The sequence below is a fragment of the Phacochoerus africanus genome, chromosome 15 (genome assembly GCF_016906955.1).
Source record: "Phacochoerus africanus isolate WHEZ1 chromosome 15, ROS_Pafr_v1, whole genome shotgun sequence".
NCBI classification, from domain to species: Eukaryota; Metazoa; Chordata; class Mammalia; order Artiodactyla; family Suidae; genus Phacochoerus; species Phacochoerus africanus.
The window spans coordinates 15,571,731-15,592,710 of NC_062558.1; the positions used below are offsets into that span (position 1 = coordinate 15,571,731).

At 36.5% G+C, this 20,980-nt stretch overlaps 1 protein-coding gene across 2 annotated transcripts in view; it reads left to right on the forward strand.

The window, feature by feature from the left end:
- The window catches only part of GLRA3 (glycine receptor alpha 3), a 168,530-nt gene that overhangs the window by 95,163 nt on the left and 52,387 nt on the right, over positions 1-20,980 (forward strand). For both annotated transcript variants that reach the window (XM_047761724.1, XM_047761725.1), the window contains exon 5: positions 7,289-7,371. In XM_047761724.1, the coding sequence (XP_047617680.1) occupies positions 7,289-7,371 (83 nt within the window). The remainder of the gene's footprint in view (positions 1-7,288; positions 7,372-20,980) is intronic.

The following is a 20,980-nucleotide window of genomic DNA, read 5'->3' on the forward strand; positions in this document are numbered from 1 at the left end:
CTATTGAACTTATCCATTTATCTGTACTTCCTCCTTAAACCCACTAAAACAGAGAAATAAACTGAATAAGGAATAAAATGACATTAACACACAGGAAGATGAAAGTAATGGGAAAGAAAACAGTGACAGATGAGTGATGACAAAAAATTTTAGCAAGCTCAGAAATGAATGCACTTGTGAAAACTGACTTAACAGAGATAGCCCAAAGCCAAGTGGGGAGCTGAAAAGGAAGAAAATAATATCCTCAAGCTTTTAGAAATTTGAGGCAGCTAGCACTTCAGAAAGGAAGAAAATAATATCCTCAAACTTTTAGAAATTTGAGGCAGCTGAAACTTAAAAATGGAGTTAAAGGAAAAAAATTAATGTCAGCGTCACAGGAACAATAGCAAGCCCGCTCTAGTCTCAATATTCTTGCCCATGTTCCTCAGACTTGGGTCTACCTTTTGCTTTCTGAACTGGGCAGAAAGCAGGAGGACAGAAAACCTCCACGAGCTTGTGCCAAGAGCTTCTGGAGTAGGAACTCCAGGCACAACTGGCGTCTGTCATGAAGCCTAATTCCAAGGAAAGGAGGGTTGTGTGAGGTCTACGCACTGAGGGGTGATACCCTTGTTCTCCTCAAATGCCCAAGAAGAAAGATCTCCAGAAAATTGGGGAATCACCAAGGAAAAATTGGGGCGATTGTCCCACAGTGAAGAGCATTACTCAATAAACCATCTGCCGCTAATTGAACTCCAAATAGTTTTTAGTATCTCATTCTTAAATATAAACAGTCATTGGAGTACATCTTACAGTATGAACAGTAATCAGAAAAGAAGCAGAGGCCAGAATAAACATGCAGAGGAGGTGAAGAGCAAAGAAAAGAACATGAAAGAAATAGAAAAGAAATGACTCAAGAGAAAATGCAGAGAGCAGAAGAAATCATAAAAACAAAACAAAACAAAAAAACCAGGAGTTCCCGTCATGGCGCAGTGGTTAACGAATCCGACTAGGAACCATGAACCATGAGGGTTCGGTCCCTGCCCTTGCTCAGTGGGTTAACGATCCGGCGTTGCCGTGAGCTGTGGTGTAGGTTGCAGACGCGGCTCGGATCCCGCGTTGCTGTGGCTCTGGCGTAGGCCAGTGGCTACAGCTCCGATTAGACCCCTAGCCTGGGAATCTCCATATGCCGCGGAAGCGGCCCAAAGAAATAGCAAAAAGACAAAATAAATAAATATCCTGTGAACAGTAAAGCGGCCCAAATAAATAGCAAAAAAAAAAAAAAAAAAAAAAACTCTGGACAGATGAGTCAAGGGCAGGCATGAAATAAGATACTTCCAGGAAAAGAGAAATGGAGTCATTCAGAGTATGGTAAGATCAAAAAGTAAACCAAAGTGGAAAAAAAAATCAGTATTTGAAGATGAAATGAAGACATCTGCTAAGAAGTAGAATCAAACTATTAAACTGAAAATAGGAAAGACAGGATATGAAAATCACACTATCAATACAGAGATTCAATATCTGACCAGAAAGGAAGAAGTGAGAAAGAAATAGAGATTTCCATGAAAATCAAAGAACTGATGATACCTTGCCTGCTATGTCTAATCACTGAGAGGGATTTGGTTCTGATAGGGAGTTTGTTGAGTTTAAAATAATGGTAGGGAACAGAAACTGAAGTGATTATTAAAATGAGACAGTTATTAACACTGGGGAAACAAAATGCTGTACAAGAGCTGTAATTATAGCAAAGGACAAAGCTTAACCATGAACAATAATTATATATTCACATGTAAACACTCAATATCCATTTAACTGCTTTTGAATACTGCTGGAGGGTAGTAGAAGAGAAGTAAGTTCTTATATACTTTTGTAGAAAATGAATAGACGATTTTGCAAATTTTACAAATCAAGCATAATATTCTTGATTTAGATATATGAATATAAGCCACAAATATCTAAGGAAGGTTTCCTCTGAGGAGCTAGGATTGAACTGGGAGTTAGGATGCATAGGGCAAAGCTATAGCTGTTTTTGACATATTTTATATAACGATCTGAACTTCTAAATGATATCCATGAATTATGTTGATAATTTTTAAACGGAGTGCTTTGCAAGTGAGGGTGTTGGACCGAAACCCATGACTCCAGATTGTCAAGTTTGGAGTTCGATTTTATTCTACATATGAAGTTAGCCTATTATGTACATCATGCGTGCTGACTGAAGACACGTAGGACGTCAGGGTCAGAGACCAAGGAATTTATTACTCACTGCAAGCAAGTAGCACGAGCGTCACCATATTTGCCCAATGTCTCCATTGTCCTAAGGTCTCCTGGGAACAATGCCTCAGGCCCAGATGAATACAGCACACTCCCAGTCTGCGTCATGGCCGTGGAACACTGAGTCTGGGGAATCCACTGCTTTCATAGCAAGCTGTAAGCAAGGCTTCTCTTTGTCCAGGGGAACGTTATCTCAGCTCTCAAAATTAGCAGACACATAAACAGCCCTAAGAATTGGCTCAGGTGAAAGTATGGTAGACCTCGCCAGACGTAAATCTGCGATTTACTTGCTGTGATTTGGGGCTGGTCTCTTTACCTGTGAAAGGCTCATTTTCCTTACATGCATGATGGTGAAAATACTAATTACCTTCAGCTTGGAATAATGTATATAAAGCACCCAGGATAATGCTTTCTTTTTATCTTTCCCCACAAAGAACAAATCCAAAAAAAGCTTAAGTTCTGATATTTTCCAGAATCCATAAATTAACAAATTTGTGTTCTCTTGCAAATTATCAGTCTATCTAAGCTTCAGATTTATCACTTGTGAAGTGGGGATGGTCACATCCTCATCACAAGGTAATGGAAGGACATCACGGGCAGTTGACTATTATTTACAGCTTACTTCACTGATACTACCAATACCTATTGGTACATCCAACTCTACTACGTATAGTACAGAAGTATTACTGCGTTAATAGTCAATAGTCAACAAACAGGAAGAAACTTTATATAAAAAAATACCGTGCACAGCGATTTGTCAAAGATCACAACACAATTAATTTTTATTTAAGCTAAATATGATCACTTTCTTTGAAATTCAGTCGTGGAAAGAATTAAAGATTACTTGTACACTATGTAACTATTTTTTGAACTTTGACAGACATTGATTTTTAAAGACTTGTACACTATGTAACTATTTTTTTAACTTAGGCATTAATTTTTAAAGGGAAAAGGCCAACTTGTTTTGACAGATGCTTTTTAAATGCAGTTTATTCAAGGGAAATCAGTTTACAATGCTATAAAGTCTATGTTGTAAGGACAATTTTGCATGTGTGTGATTATATTTTTCTGAAGAGGCCCATAACTTCTATCAGCTTCTTAAAGGGACCATTACCAACAGAGAGACTGCCCTGGTGATGGCTTAATGAGCTTCATGGTCATCTCCACAATCAGATGACAACAAAACTCCAATTTGAACTTTAGTTCCAATCTTCCTTCTAGTGCTCCAACAATCTAATGTCTCCTGAGAGTTATTTACCCTTCCTAAAATCATTCATGATAAAATATCCATCACTCAAATAAACACATGTAAAATCCATGGGCAGACTCCTTATATTTTCTAAAGTTTAATTACTCATCTTTTGGGGAGGAATAATTTATGTATCTTTGACTTTAAATATAACTAATCGTGTATGAAATATATCATTTCTCAAAGTTATAGAAATATAAATTTTAAAAGTCATTATTAGAGAACTAATTTTCTTGAAAATTGTTATTATGCCTTTGAAAGGCAGTAGACATTAAAAACGAAGGGCATAGAATGTACAGCTAGACCCCCAGAGCTGCTAATTCAGCTACACCAATTTCTGCTTTTTAATATCAGGTGAGTTAACCCCTCAATCTCTCTACCTCTAAATATGGATAGTATGTTTTACCCATCTTATAGATTCATCATAGGCAATAAATGAGTTGAGACACATATAAAGCATTTAAAATTATGCTTACCACATAGTAAGCAAAGAGCTGTGTTATCTATTATGATATTAGAGCTAATATTTCAAAGCTGATATTGAGTCAGTTGTCCTTACAACACTAAATTGAAAAATATTAGAAACGAATTCAATACTTACATTTGCTTAAAGAGCCTAAAAGGGAGTCAGAAAATCTTTTTTTTAAACTACTTCAATTTATGTGTGAGATAGACTGCGTACTCTAGGCAATGGTCATTCGAAAATGGGTAATACCTTGATTTTAATGAGATGAATTGTTTGTCATAGATTAGGGTCATCTTTTTTTTAACATTACTACTTCACTAAGGCAAGACTTTTAAAGGGAAAAATTAAAAAATGCATATCCTGTTTGTGTGTCTTGTCTCAGAAAGAGAACTTAGTGTCCTCTGTTACACAAGAAGATATTTTCAAAACAGTAGAATGTGATTAATTGCCTCTTGATTTGGTTTTCTTTTGATGTGGTCACGACAAATCTTTAATTTATATGTAATGTTTTGATAAAGAAATTCAGGATCGTACTCACCAAGTTGACACATCCCTGTGCTATTAAAGAAGCCATTGTATTATTGTACCTTAAACAAAAAGAAAGTCAATAAATAGATTTTTTTCAAGATATGATTTATGGCAAAAGTTCTACCAACAGCATTTTTCTTTGCCAAATAATTCCTTTCAAAGGCCTTTTTTTTTAAAAAAAAAAAAAAAAAGAATTTTATGTAATGTCTCTCATTTTACGCCAGAAAAATAGCTAGGACATGAATTTGACATCACATGCATGGTGAGAGCCTGGAAAAGATTCTGAGAATGCTATTTACTTCCATACAAAAGGTCACAGCATTAATTCTCCAAGCCAACATTTAAAACTGGCTGGCGGGAGAGCCTTGGATGTTTGGAAAATTAATGTGTGTATGTTCCAGATGTACTTGTGCATACACTTCTAATAAACCCTTTCACAAGACAGGGAACATTGTGTCCACCTGATTTTACAATTGCCTTTTTTTTTTTTTAAGAGAGAACTTTGCAAATATATAAGATCATACTTAACAGGATCGCTTAACCTAGCTTGAGTTAGGAGAAAATTGCTTTTGAAGAGTAAACTCTGTGAATTATTTTCATGTGCTATGGACTCTGACTCGAGTGAATTGTCACACGTTCCTCTGGGACTCTTAACAATTTGGCGGTTTCATGTCTGTCCATTTATGTCTCTCCGATTATGTCACCTGGATCCCACTAAGAGTATTCACAGTCAAACATACATCCATAAAATAATGATGTACGTGTGTCTGTAGCCTACATAAAAATGCCATTTTGGAGAAGGTGATTACATTTAGTAGAGCTGATGGCTGTTTTTCTTAAAGCTTAAATAGTTTTTGTTTTGTGTGCATCCTATGTAAGTTGGCAGAGGAGAATCTGGGGAAGTCAGGGGTGGAGAGAATGGACTAGTAATCCTTTTTTTTTTGCTTTGCTTTTTAGGGCCGTACTTGCAGCATATGGAGGTTCCCAGGCTAGGGGTCAAATTGGAGCTACAGCTGCTGACCTACACCACAGCCATAGCAACACCAGATCCTTAACCCACTGAGCAGGGCCAGGGATTGAACCTGCATCCTCATGGATGTTAGTCAGGTTCGTTAACCACTGAGCCACGAAGGGAACTCCTGGACTAATAATCCTTAATAACTCATATGTCATTTGAGTGTTTACTATGTGTTAAGCACTTGTTTAAGCATTTCACATGTATTAACTTAAGTATTGCTAACAATATCTCTCTAGAGTAGGTACTATTATTATCCTTATTTTGGAGATGTGAAAACTGAAAGAATGAAATTAAGTAATCTGCCTTTGGTCGCAGAATTTAGGTGAACGACTAAATCTGAACACCTGGGGTGTTCACGAATATACTGCATTTCAATGGAAAACTTTCAGTAAGAGGGGCTGGCTAGAACATTCTCAGGAAAAAACTTCATTTGAATAAACTTGGGTTTGTTTGTATCTTGGCCTCTCTCACGTTCAGGAGCTACAAATTCTTGAAAATCCCTGGAGATATCTCAGTAATCGCCTCTTCCAAGGGGAAAAAACAAAACAAAACAAAACACACACACAAAAAATCATTCAGGAGTAGTAGATTATCTGAAATGTCTTTATACTCATACTTTCTGAAAGGAAAATGAGGGGTTGCAATGCGGGGGTCCCCCTAAAGGGCATCTCACTTTGTGTGAAGGCCAGTCAGAAGTTTTTGTGGTCAGCACAGTGTCACACATATTCCAGAGGGCTCTCTCATGGCCTTGATAAGATCTGGTGAAATGCTGTAGTCCTACAACAGGCAACCTCTCTCTAATGCTGAAAATTTTTGAAGTTCTTCAGATTCAGAGGGTTTTTTTGTTTATGTTTTTAGAAATTTTATTGGGGTATATATAGGTGACTTACAATGCTGTGTTAATTTCAGGTGTACAGCTAAGTGAACAGCCATACACATCTATCCATTCTTTTTTCAGATTCTTTCCCCATATAGGTCATCACAGAATATTGAATATATTTCCCTGAGCTATATAGTAGGTCCGTGTTACCAATGATTTCATATATAGTAGTGTGTACATGCTAATCCCAAAGTCCCAATCCATCCTTCCCCACAATAAGTTTGGTCTCAAAATCTTTGAGTCTGTTGCTGTTCCGTGAATAATTTCTTTTGTTTCATTTTTCATTAGATTTCACATATTAATGATCTCATATGGTATTTGTCTTTCTCTGACTGACTTCACTTAGTATCAGAGTTTTTCCCCTCTGGATGTTCACTAACAAGTTTTACAGTGTAGTTACAAAGACGATGAAAGTTGTCACCCAGGTCTTCTTGCCAGTACCCAGCGTTCTCTTGTTCAAACTCTAGACCTTGGCTCTGCTTGTCTCTTCAAGGATGCTGTCAGTGCGATTCTGGGCAAGTGTGTCTTTTGGCCTCTGGTATTAAGTTTATAAAAACTCACCCTCAAATATCTTTTTTGAGGGTCTTTTCTGAAAATATAGATCTCTCTTAGACATCTACAGCCCTCTCTAAAGGAAATCTTAATTAGATAAATAAATACATGTGATCGGATATTTAAATGTACAGCTTTTCTCCCCCCCCCAAAAAAACCCCACTAGATTTATGTGAAAGGATACAGCTATTTCACATTAAATAACATACCCAAGTAGAGCAAATTTTATTTGAATAGATGTTAGTCATGACCAAGCAACATTGTTTTCTAGTTGTACCTTGAAAAATAGAACATTAATATGATATTATATATTTATTTTTAAAATAATTAGTTTAATTCTTTCAGATTGACCCTGACTCTCTCCTGTCCAATGGATCTCAAGAATTTTCCAATGGATGTACAGACCTGTATCATGCAGCTGGAAAGTTGTAAGTAGAAACATATTTCTGAATACTTTTAAAAAACATAGTAGATAATATATTTAATGAGTTACATAGATAATTTGTTTTGTAATTGTTTTTGCCCAATATTTACTAAATAGGAGTTATCTTCCATCTGGTATGGAAAGGAATGATGTCTATGAGCACATGTACTCCATACTGTGATAAAGGAATAAATTCAGGAATAGAAATAATAGTTTTTAAGCTTGAAACAAATAGCTATTTTCTCTCTACAAATCATCAGAGGTAAAAAGGATGATAACCATCAAAGACTACTATTTTTTTACTGGATGCCTTGCTGTAGTCCAAACCTTTTAAAGATATTATTTCTCATACTCACAACGAAGATGTTGTCCCCACATTTTAACATGTGAAAATGGTCATTTCTAGTGATTGTGCCCCAGTTTAGAGAAGTGATGATAATAATCCATCTGGCTTCAACGGCTATGCTTACTCTGAACCATTTTGCCAAACCCTCGTGTAATATTTATTCAGTGATGACACTGCTGGCTGTGTTTCATATGTTATCCCAAGGAGGAAAGACTTTTCTCACCCTTTATCAGAGATTTATCCAAGCTTATAGGCGTTTCTCTAAATTTCTTCTTCCAAAGTGGACCTGTGTGCATCACTGATTAATGCTAACACATGAAAACTTCAGGTCTTCTCTTTCTCTGAACTTATCTCTGTATAATCAGCCCAAACTTAATGGGTCTTCAGTGTTTAGTGCCATTTTACAAAGAGTAAGCATTATGCAGTATTTTTCTTGTGGTACTGTGCTATATAAGGGAAAAAAAATATGTTTGACATATTCTTTGAGAAAAATTTGAAAGTGGATCTTTAGACTAGCTGGCCTGAGGCCAGGTCTGTAGTGCGGTGGATCCGCCACTAGATGGCATGCCTAACTCATGGGGGGTGGGGACAGGGTGGCGGGGTGGGGGGGGGCAGGATTCATTCCTCCTTGTTTGGTTTCTCTTAAAGTAAGGAAGTAGAAATACCTCTTTCTGACAATAACTCTTTTTTGTTAAATTTAAATACACTACTTTTCTAAGTAGTTCTTAAATATTAAGCATACCCAAGGATAAATTACTAAATTAAATGAAAGAAGATAAAAATGTAGTTTTAGTTGGGGGAACTATTTAGCAATAAAAATGGAGGAAGAAAAATACAATATTCCCAGCAGTGTAGATTTCCAACTGGACCATGAAGGCATTTTGAGGGCAGTTTGATTCTGTATCTTGGAGACAAAATTAAGCACATGGGAGAGTATTGAGAAAAAAATTGTATGAAAACTAGTCTGAGACAGACTGGTTCCCTCATTACTGAACCAAGGATGCTGGATGTTATCCAGTAGTGAGGAGCTGTTCAAGATTTAGGAGCAAGAAAATGATTTGGTCAATATGATGTTCTTAAAGATTCAGCCAGATGAACCAAACCTTACTTAAGAAGATTTCATAACATTCTGAGGAAAAGAATACAAGTGGGGGGGTTCCCATCATGGCTCAGTGGTTAATGAACCCGACTAGGATCCATGAGGATGTGGGTTCAATCCCTGGCCTTGCTCAGTGGATTAAGGATCCTGTGTTGTAGTGAGCTGTGGTGTAGGTCACAGACGCAGCTTGGATCTGGTGTTGCTGTGGCTGTGGTGTAGGCCGGCAGCTGCAGCTTCAATTCAACCCCTAGCCTGGGAACTTCCATATGCTGCAGGTGTGGCCCTAAAAAAGCAAAAACAAACAAGCAAAAAAAACCCCCCAAAAAAACAGAAGAAGAAAGAAAGAGTATAAACAGGGACAAAAAGGAACATGTGGAAGGTGAAAACAATACAGGTTGATGCTGTAGAGGATGTAACATGTTATCTCTACCTTCTTATGCTGGGCCTGAAAATTTAAGAGATAAAGCAGGTTAATAGGAGAAAAGGATACAAATTTATAAGTTTTGCATGACGTGGGAATCCACCATAAGGAAATGAATAGACAAGGAAATGGCAAAACCCAAATGCTTTTATACCAAGCTCAACAGAGAAGCACTTGTGGAAGAGTAACCAGACTGTGTGGGGAAGCTAAAGGAAGAGCTGGATTATTTTAACAAAGTCGGTTTGTACAGAATTCTCTCAGTTTTGATCCCCTGTTGGAGAACATTTCTTTTTTCCTGCTATGGGGGGTATGTCTTTCACGTGGGAGTTGTTTTTTGTTTGTTTGTTTTGCTTTTTAGGGCTGTACTGGCTAGGGGTCAAATCGGAACTGCAGCTGCCAGCCTATACCTCTGCCACAGCAATGTGGGATCTGAGCTGCATCTGCATCTACACCACAGTTCACAACAACACTAGATCCTTAACCCACTGAGCGAGGCCAGGGATTGAACCCACATCCTCATGGTTCTTAGTCGGGTTCATTAACCACTGAGCCACTAAGGGAACTCCCCACATGGGAGTTTTTAATCTCCTGTTTTTCAGGAAGAAAAGGGAAGATTAGAATGCTCTTCTTGTATCTGCTGTTTTTCAGGTTCCTTTAGCTTAAAATAATCCTTCTGCTAAAGTGGCATATTTGGGGGTGCATTCCACCATTCTTCATTCACTTCAATTCAAAGTGTATGCAAAAGCTCTGGATACTGATGAGTCAGATTTTCAGAGCTTAGATAAATAGAATTGTATTTGAAATGAGAAATAAATGTTGAAGGGAATATTGATAAATCAAATCTCAATATTTCTGAAGCTTGAGAAATTTAGGTATAAAGCCAAAGGGAGGAGTTAAAGAGTTTAGGATCGAGGATATACTATTAATAGCCATCTACAGAGTGGTTCAACAATAAGGTGAAATTTTTAAAGGCAAGAAAACGGAGATGAAAACAAGCATGCAAAGAAACAACCCTTAAGAAAGGCTGAGGAGTTCCTGTTGTGGCTCAGGGGTAACAAATCCCACTAGTATTCTTGAGGATGCGGGTTCATTCCCTGGCCCTGCTCAGTGGGTTAAGGATCCAGGGTTGTGGTGAGCTGATGTGTAGGTCACAGACGCGGCTCAGATATGGTGCGGCTATGGCTGCGCCTGGGAAATTACAAATGCTGCAGGTGTGGCCCCCCTCCCCCCCAAAAAAGGCTATATTTAGAGGTAGTTGGAAAGAATTCTAATCAAGAAGTTGTTATAGCAAATTTAAATTGCAATCATGCAATCTCAAAAGAGAAGGGACTGCCAAGGAGATCTGTTTAATAATATCAAATGCCACACATGCTTTTTTCCCCAAGTAATTGTAAAAGGTGTCATTTGTATTGATGGTAAAGACACATGTAATAGAATGAAAAGATTCAAAGCAGGATTCTGAAAAGTTTTAAAAAATAAATAAATAAAATAAAAACGGAGCAAGAGGAGAAAGTGGAAGCAATGCTCGAAATCCGTAATTCTGTGAAGGTTAGTTATTGAAGGTGAGAAAGTCCAGTGCCTAAGGATGACTGGGTCACTGGGCTTCTTTCAAATAAGGAAAGCATCCTAGGCTATTTTGCAGATACAAGTGCTCTTGTAACAAGACCTTTCTTGTTTTTGCCTTTCCCAGAAGGCTTCCAAATCAATCAAAAACCCAGCTGGGGAAAGCACAGCCTCTTGCTGCCTCTCCCGGTTTCTTAATTCCTTTATCAGGAGTAAGTAGACTGCCTCACGTGTCCCCTTCATATTTTAGTCATTAAACACTTCCTGCCCTCTTATTAGATGTTAATTTAGCTCACAACAGAGATACTGTTTATTAAACTCTTCCAACAGTTGCTAAGACAGCCCTATCAGAGTAGAAGCTACTGAAGTCAAATTCTTTAAGATGTTTTTCATAAACTCTTCTAAAGCCATTTACTTACATCTTTTTTTTTTAATTGTTTTTTAAGTAATGGCTTAAAATGACAAAAGATGTAAGTGTTCAACCTACTGGAAGGCAAGAGCTGTAAGAAACCTATTGTCAAATCAAATTCTGGCAGGAAAGGAGAAAAAGAGAACAAACTGGTTTCAGAGGCATGGAAAACAGGCAAAAAGAAATAAAATATAATGTAGAGGCCAAGGTCTTAATGGCCCGTGATGATCCTGTTTTTCTTGGATCTGTAAATTTAGTAAATATTCAGTAAGTCTGTGTCAATGGTCAAGACTGTTTTAAGTGACCTGGAGAGTGTTCATTCATTTATGCACCAATTGAAAAGATCTACCAATTATCCAATGTATTCCACATAATATGTTTGTGATACAATAAATAAAGCTCAAAAGCTCCTATTTGCAAGGACTTCTCGGAGTAGTTGAGTTATACATGCAAATAGAACAGTTTCACTATCAGTGATAAGCATCTGTTAATAGCATACTATTAGCACAAAGGTTGTGCAAGTTAAGGCAAGAAGAGTATTAAGAGTGAATAACTTAGAAAAGTGTATTTTGTCTAAACTAGCAGTGACTTCACACTCCTGAAAGTGTACATTCATGACTTAGACTTAAAACCTTGATGATACTGGAGTGTCCGAATGGCTCCACAGGTTAAGGGTCCAGCATTGTCACTGCAGTGGCTCCGGTTGCTCCTGTGGCACAGGTTTGATCCCTAGCTTGCGAACTTGCACATGCAATGGGTGCAGCCAAAAACCCCCACAAAAAAACAGAAAACCCTTGATGATACAAAGTCCTAGCATAGGGAAAAGAGAGTTCCTGGGAAGAGGCATGCAGGCAGAGTCCAGCGGAAGAGAAGTCTTTTGATAGAAATTAATGAGAAAAGCAAAAACAATAACAAAAAACAACTATGAACTAAGAATAAATAACTTTTAAACAGAACTAAAAATTACTGTTTCATCAAATGAAATGTGGGAAAGGAGAAAAATAAAAGAAAGGAAAATATAGTACATATGAAGCACAGAAAAAGAGCAAAAACAGTTCTCAATATTACTATGATTAAAATACATGCAAGATGTTTAATTCAAAGATTAAAATACAGTGATTCTCAAGCTAGGTGTAAACATATATTAAATGCAACAATATGTTTTCAACTAAATATTTTTTAAACAACGATGTGAAAAATTGGGGAAAATAGAAAAATGCCTATCAGAGACATGTGTCTCAAAAAAATCCAAGATAATAATTTGAATATCAGGAAAAAATAAATTACAGGAAAAAAAGATAATATACAAACACTTGGGTCACGTGCTGGTAAAGAAACTGTGCCATAGTGATTATGGAAATGTCTTCTATCTAACTTTCCAATATCTGAAGCAAAAGTAGGCAGAACTACAATTAAAAAAAATAGATCTATCAATAATTTACTTTAAAATACAGGTACAAATATTTGAACAAAACAATTAAACAATTTATAGAGAAAAAATATAGTTTTGTTTGTTTTTAGCATACAAGAACATTTACAAAAATCATGTAGTAAGCCGCAAAGGAAACTTCAGTAAATTCCCAGGAATCAACACATGATGGAATGCAATTTCTGACTGAAATTCAGTATAATCAGTAACAATATAAAATTACTATAAGTTACTATGGATTAACATAAATGATTATACATTACTATACAGTTAAATATCTGGAAAGCAACTGCATGTACTAAATGGCCCTTTGTTTAAAGAAGAAGTAAAGAAAAACTTGGCATTAAACAACACTATGTAATGCATCAAAATTTCAAGAACATCCTGGGCTAGTCTGTCTTTTCCAGTCACATCTACTGATCTGGCATCAGAAAAGAACCTCAGGCAAAAGCTGTATTTGAAAAAGAGAACGGAAAGAAATCCATATGGATAGCTAACTTCATCATAAATCAAGGCGAAGTTCAAAAAGCTGGGACAATAATGAGAAAAACAGAGAGCATTTTGCAGACATTTCCAGTGATTTGCATAAGAATTAAGCATAAAGATTATTCTCCCACGTTTTCAGTCAATCCTGAGGGTTGAATATTGCCTCATTTACATAAATTAGAAAAGAGCAGGTGATTCATGGAAAAAGCAGTACAGAAGCTGATTTCTGCTTTAATGTGCTGTGTTTCTTCACAAACATTCAATCGAAAAATTTATTTTAGGTTACGGGACATTTTGCAATAAAAGTTGAATTAGGAATGGTTGTAGAAATACAGAGATAGAAGATTAGAAATCTTGGAGACATGAAGATATATAAAATCTCTGAAGATCATATTAAAAATGCAGCTCAAAAGAGAGCAAAAGAAAGACGGCATCATTAAGTTTAAGAAAAATTGGGGGATAGAAGGAAAGAGTAAAACAGAGAAAGCCAATGAAAATTTTTGACATTTTAACAATATGTTTCCAAAAGGCTATCTAGGAAATATGATTAATCAAATATTCTCATGGAGTTTCCTACAGCCCTTTCATTGAACTTCAAAAAGAAAAAGAAAATCAACATTACTTTTTATTCAACAGGGATGGATAAATAACAATGTATTGGCTGCAATTCAAATGTTGTTTCACGTGGAAATTCATTCTGTTGCCATTTAAAATCAAAATGAAATAACCACAGTAAAATTGAAACTTTACTCTTAGATTAACCTGGAATGCTAAACCTATCACTGAAATTCCATTGAAGCCAAAGGAAAGGATGTGGTCCCATTTATATGGTCCAAGTTCAGACTTTTCCCTTATCAAATCCTAAGGTGTGCCCCATAGTCTGTTTATTCCTCAAATATCAACAGTTTTACCTGACTCCTTTTATAAAATCCAGAAGTTCAGTATACCATTTATTCCTCTGGTCTAGAACATCCTTCATTCAACCTTACGAGAGAATTCTAAAATAAATACTACAAAGGTGTACTTGTGGATATAAAGAAATTGTGTTGTTTTCTTTTTCTTTCTCATATTCATTTTTCACTCTCAAAGTTAAGCCAGAAAATTCAGCCAATTATCACAACAATTTGCATTTCCAAAATTCACACCAGTAGAAACCTAATAAAATATTAAATCATATATGCTACAAAGAAGATTCTGCAATGAAGCCCTGCTTTTCACTAAACATTTTATTTAATTTTAAAAATAGTATGTAATATGCATTTCACTTTTTGTGTGCAGTTGTCACTGGTAACATAGAAAGCTGAGTGGCATTTTTAGTGAAGATGAGCTAAATAACTAACCTTGCTTCTCAGGAAAGGCTAGATTGTACTAATTTACTGAAGTTCAAGATCCATTACGTGATTTTTTTTTTTTTGGTCTTTTTATGGCCACACCCATGGCATATGGAGGTTCCCATGCTAGGGGTCAAATTGGAACTGTAGCTGCTGGCCTACACCACAGCCACAGCAACACCAGATCCAAGCCATGTCTGAGACCTACATCACAGCTCACAGCAATGCTGGATCCCCACTGAGCAAGGCCACTGATCAAATCTGAGTCCTCCTGTATACTAGTCAAATTTGTTTCCCACTGAGCCATGAGGGGAATTCCACATTATCTTTTTTTTTCTCTTTTTTTTTTCTTTTCCCACTGTACAGCAAGGGGATCAAGTTATCCTTACATGTATACATTATAATTACATTTTTTTTTCCCCACCCTTTGTTCTGTTGCAACATGAGTATCTAGACAAAGTTCTCAATGCTACTCAGCAGGATCTCCTTGTAAATCTATTCTAAGTTGTGTTTGATAAGCCCAAGCTCCCAATCCCTCCCACTCCCTCCCCCTCCCATCAGGCAGCCACAAGTCTCTTCTCCAAGTCCATGATTTTCTTTTCTGAGGAGATGTTCATTTGTGCTGGATATTAGATTCCAGTTCTAAGTGATATCATATGGTATTTGTCTTTGTCTTTCTGGCTCATTTCACTCCGTATGAGATTCTCTAGTTCCATCCATGTTGCTGCAAATGGCATTATGTCCTTCTTTTTTATGGCTGAGTAGTATTCCATTGTGTATATATACACTGCCTGGTCACGGAGAGTACAACTCCCTCAGGAAAAAGAAAACAACAAGCAAGATGAAGAAGCTGAGAAACCACCCCCAGTCAAACCAACAGGAGAACTCACCTAAAACAGTCAACAATGAAACAGATCTCTGCAGTCTCACATTATCTTTTTTTAATTGACTTATGAAGTAAAATATAAGGCTATCAGAGTTCCCATCATGGCTCAGCAGTTAATGACCCTGGCTAGTATCCATGAAGACTTGGATTCTATCCCTGACCTCACTCAGTGGGTTAAGGATCTTTTATTGACATCACAGTTTTATTTATAAGTAAATCCTGTCTGTCTTCTTCATAAATTGCTAATCTATGAGGGGAGGAAACACAATTATGTTATGACTTAACACTACACCCCTGAGGAATTTATAGTGCAAATCAATGTGCAGAAATAAGAGTAAGGAAAAACTAAAGATTTAATTTGCAGCCTTTCATTTCTGCCATAAAGAAACTTTCTAAGTGGGCAAAATTTTTTCCCCAGGAGAAAAAAATAAATGGACAATAATTTTAGTCTTGGAAGAATACTGTATAGTAATTTCTTAAGATCATAATAAAGTTTTGCTGTTTATTAAAGGACAGTGATGACACAGGACACATAAACTATCACTATATCCATAAAGAGTTTAGTTCTGTATTTCATATCTAAAGAGAAATGCAGGTAACAAAAGAGGAAAACATCACCAATTGGGAAAAGTTAAAGAAATTTGAATTATTCAAGTTGGAAAAGAAAATATAAGGAAAAATTCATTGAATAAAGGATTATTTTTCCCACAAAGAATGGCCTAATTCCCTAAATTTACAGTTAAAGATATTTTTAAGAGTTAACTTGAACAAAAATTCTCACTAAAATTTTAAGAAACTTTTGAAATATGTTTTAGTGGGGTTTTTGAATAGAAATATCTAAAAACAGATGGGAGGTGTTTGCTGTTTAATTTTTCAGATTCATTTCAAAAGCACATCTATTATTACTCAGACTGGTTACTCTGGAATTTATGCTAAGATTAGTTAAGGCAAAAGGTAGAGTTAGGCAATGATTTTTTACAATTATTTCCTAATAATCTCCACTGTTATTGAAGCCCTTTCATAATTTAAAAAAAGTGTGGATGTTATTCAAAAATAATACTATGTCTTTGCCTAGCTAGTCAGAGATACAAATGCTTCTGATTTTGAATGTTTATTACTTAAGCCTCTGTAGTTACAATGTTGGTTAGAAAGCAACTTTCCCAAGACACAAATATTCAGTAATGAACTAACTAGTTACTTAGAAAATCAGTCCCCACTTAAACATTAAATACACCATCCTATTTAACACTATGACCATTCTCTCCCAATCTATCAACATATTTGTAGGTTGACTTTTTGCTTATCAGATATTCTAAATGCATAACAGTATAATAAAAACACAATGTCATTATGAGTCTTACAAAAAGATGATGTCACAATAGTTTTATATTCATTACTTATATTTATCTGATTTAATCCTAACCACCTCTTAATGAGATAGGGCTTATTTCTGTTTTAAATAACATCAAGTTAAGGCTTACAAAGGTTAAGCGACTTTCCCAAAGTCACACAGTTATGAACTGGGCAAAGCAAATTCCTGTCAATTAATGGCCTACAAACTTATACCAAGCATCAGTCATTTTAAAATATATCTGACCGTTCCAAAATATCTATAAATTGTGACAATTGTATTCTTAAGTTAGCTCTATAGTCAATCATCCCCAATAATTTCACTTGCTTTCTTAGATGAAAAGACTTAGAGTTCCCTCTTCTGCCCATTTTTTCTCCCCTGAATGTTTCCCTTGTATTGAAACTGGCCTAAACCAAGACCTTCAGAATAGGGGAAGCCCTCCTGCAGACAATACCAACCATTCTGTGACTTGCAATCTAAGATTGCAGGCAGCTACAAAACCCTCTTGATTCAGACTCTATCTAGTTAGCTAGGTACCCCAACTAAGTTCTATGCACCCCATTCCATATCTACCCAATTGGTTCACTTGACTAATGCAAGTTTACCTTTGCCCCAGTTAAACGTCATCTTGTTAGAGTCAGTCCATAATTCTAACAGATGATCTGTAGCTTTCCTAGTTAATCATCCAGAGAATTGAACAACATACCATTATACAATCCCCAAAGGGCAGGTCTGAGAAAATTCTCAACAATGCACTAGAGGTATTCCTTTGGATTGAATATGACTGAAAAAAAAAATTAACAATTGCTCTTTAAATCAGTTATAAATCACTTAAGCATATTACCATTAATGGTATTTTGAAATTCTGATTCATAACATTAGAATTCATCCAATATCTTTATGAAAACAGTATGTATCATGTACCTTAAAATCCCAGCATACTAGAGTTCCCATTATGGCTTAGCATGTTAAGAACCCAACTTAGTTGCCGTGAGGATGCGGTTTGATTCCTTGCCTTCCTCAGTGGTTTGCTGCAAGCTGTGGTGTGGGTTGCAGATGAGGCTCAGATCTGGTGGTGGTGTGGCTGCAGCATAGGCTTGCAACTGTAACTCCAACTTGACTCCTAGCCTGGGAAATTCTATATGCCACAGGTGTAGCCGTAAAAAGAAAAAAATTAAAAAACATAAATTCCAGCATACTTGGTAATAAGACCATGGCATGATATTAATAAGCATGGCTTTTCTTTCATGACCCTATTGTGGGCTTCTAGTGACCATGGCTTCCTAACTTAATCTGCTCCAGACTAAATCATAATTAATCTAGAATTGTGTGGATTTGGCGTTATAGTCCGGTCCTTAATCTTTAACATACAGAGTTAACCCGTTAATAAGTTTGTATCTATCCTCAGCTTTAATCTGTTGATAGCTTTGCAATTCTTCAGGCCACTTCTGACCACTTTTTCTCATCTCTCTGTTCCCCAGTCGCTTCCCATCTGATTTTATTTCCGTAATAATACTTACCACTAAATACTTTAAAATTTTTTCTGTTCAGATTTTTATTGTGCACGCTACCCCCACCCACTACATCCAAGCTCCTCGAAAGATAGGGAAATTGTCTCTCTTGCTCATAATTTATTATCCCTAGAAATCATGGTGAAAATTAAGGTACTGTTCTCTTTCTCTCAACTATGGTCAATCATGTGCACATGTCTTACATAGAGCAGCTAATGTGGCTAACTGTGATCATATTTAAACCATGTATTCTTTAAAGAGGAAGAATGTGGAACAAGTGCCCTCTTTACTCAAAGCAACTGGGAAAACACCTTGAGGCCAACTTACCTATTTTCCCAGGCTCTATGTTCAACTCATGCCGTGATACTACTAAGGTCTTCTGCTTTCCTCATTCTGCTCTTCCCATAGACTTTCAGTAGTTTTTTTACAAATTGTGGTAAAATATGCATACATAAAGTTTATTCTCTGAACCATTTTTAAATGTGCAGTTCAGTAGTGTTAAGTATATTCACATTGTTGTGCAACCAATCTCCAAAACTTTCTTACCTTGTAAGGCATACTCTATCTGTTAAACAACTCCATATTTCCCCCTCCTTGCAGCCCCTGGGAACCACCATTCTGTTTTCTGTTTCTGTGGATTTGACTGATCTAGATACCTCACATAAGTGAATCATACGATATTTGTCTTTTTGTAACTGGCATTATTTCACTTAGGGTAATACCCTCAAGCTTCATCCATGTTGTAGCATGCACGAGAATTTCCTTCCTTTTTAAGCCTGAACAAAATCCCATTGTAAGCCACATTTTGCATGTGGTAAACATACAATGCATTCATCCACTGATGGACAATTTGGCCATTGCAAATAGTGCTGCTGTGCACATGGGAGAACAAATATCTCTTCAAGACCCTACTTTGATTCTCTTGGCTATATATCCAGAAGTGGAATTTCTGGATCATACAGTAATTCTCTTTTTAATTTTTTTTGAGGAACTGCCATCCCATTCTCAATAGTGGTTGTACCATTTTACATTCTTACCAACAATGCACAAAGGTGTCATTTTCTCCACTTCCTCACCAACACTTGTTATTATTTACATTTTTTTATTGTAGCCATCCCAGTGGGTGTGAGTTCCAGTGGTCCTTTTAGAATACCCAAGATCATCTGTAATTTAAAGTATTATGTCACTTTTCTGGAATCCTTCCATTTGCTATTTCCTGCTCAGAGTTGTCACATTTTTATTTCTTCCTTATTTCCGCAAGTAACCCCTGTTCTTCCAAACCAAATAGTTGCCACCTACTGCAAAATATCTTTCCAGATTGTACTTTTTCAAAACTTAGATAGCCCTTTCCCCAGAGGATGCCCAGTAACCGATCTTAATACTTCCTTAAACTGTGCACTTCACTGCTGCTCCCTGTGTAGAGAACAAATTCAGGAAAATGCGTTATAACTTCACGTGTTTTATTAAGAAACTATATAAGCTATGTAGATCTATTTAGAGACTCCGTTCTCTCTTTTGCAGAGTAAGTGAGCTGCCTTATGTGACAGCAAAAGTTCCCTCAACTCCAGAATTCCATAAATTCCTTTTAATGTACTAGACCATAAATCTGGAGTTCCCATCGTGGCTTAATGGTAATGAACCTGACTTGTATTCATGAGGACTCGGGTTTGATTACTGGCCTCGCTTAGTGGGTTAAGGATCTGGCATTGCCATGAACTGGTGTAGGTCACAGATGTGGCTGGGATCTGGTGTTGCCATGGCTGTGGTGTAGGCCAGCAGCTGCAGTTCTCATTTGACCCCTAGCCTGGGAACTTCCATATGCTATGGGTGTGGCTCAAAAAAAAAAAAAAAAAAGACCATAAATCTAACATCTAACATTAAAACAATAGCATCTAGAAACCATGGCATGTCTACAAAAAGGATTGAGGAAAAAACCAAACAAGTAAACAAAAATAATTTCATGAATTATCTGTAGTGAAAAATCAAGAAGAAAACAAGCCCTACTAAAAAACAAGAAAATGTGTGCGATTGGGTCATTTTGTTGTACAACAGAACTCTGTAAATCAACTATACTTTAATAATAATAAAACTAAAAAAAAGAGAAAAAAATAAGATAATGAAAATATAAAAGAAAGAAAAAATATAATAAAAGTTTAGAGAAAATAAAGGAACACAGTGTGATTAAAGAGTTCACACTGATAAATTGGTGAGATGGACATCAAAGTATTTTAATACAGTACTGAGGTCAAAACCCAGGTCCTGTGAGTGGTGATGGCAATGATCGTGTAAAACAAAATCTGTACTTTTTTCCTCCAGGGCAGCTCTGGTCGTAGATCAGTGTGAATGGACTCTTGCTTGTGTCCAAAGTATCCTGCTCACATTCCAGGAGATTTTAAAGTTCCCAAGGCATTTATAGAATGCTTAGTCAAATTTCTGGGATCTCTGAAGTCCCAAGTACTTGTGTTTCTTCACAACATACCCCACCTGTAGTCACCGGTTCCTAGCAATTTGTTGATTTCTCTGCCTTCTGCGTCAGAGTGGAAAGTCCAGAGGCACATCTGAAAAACAAGAAGCAAAATAAAAAACCTCACTGTCAAATTGTTACCACTTGTCAGGAACAAGGAGGATTCATACAGTTTTCAATTCCCCAGGCCTGCTAGAGAACTATAGATTTAAAATAATCTTTATAATAATTCAGAGTTCTCACTGTGTTACAGTGGGTTAAGAATCCAGCTGCAGTGGCTTGGGTTGCTGCAGAGGCATGGGTTTGACCCCTAGCCT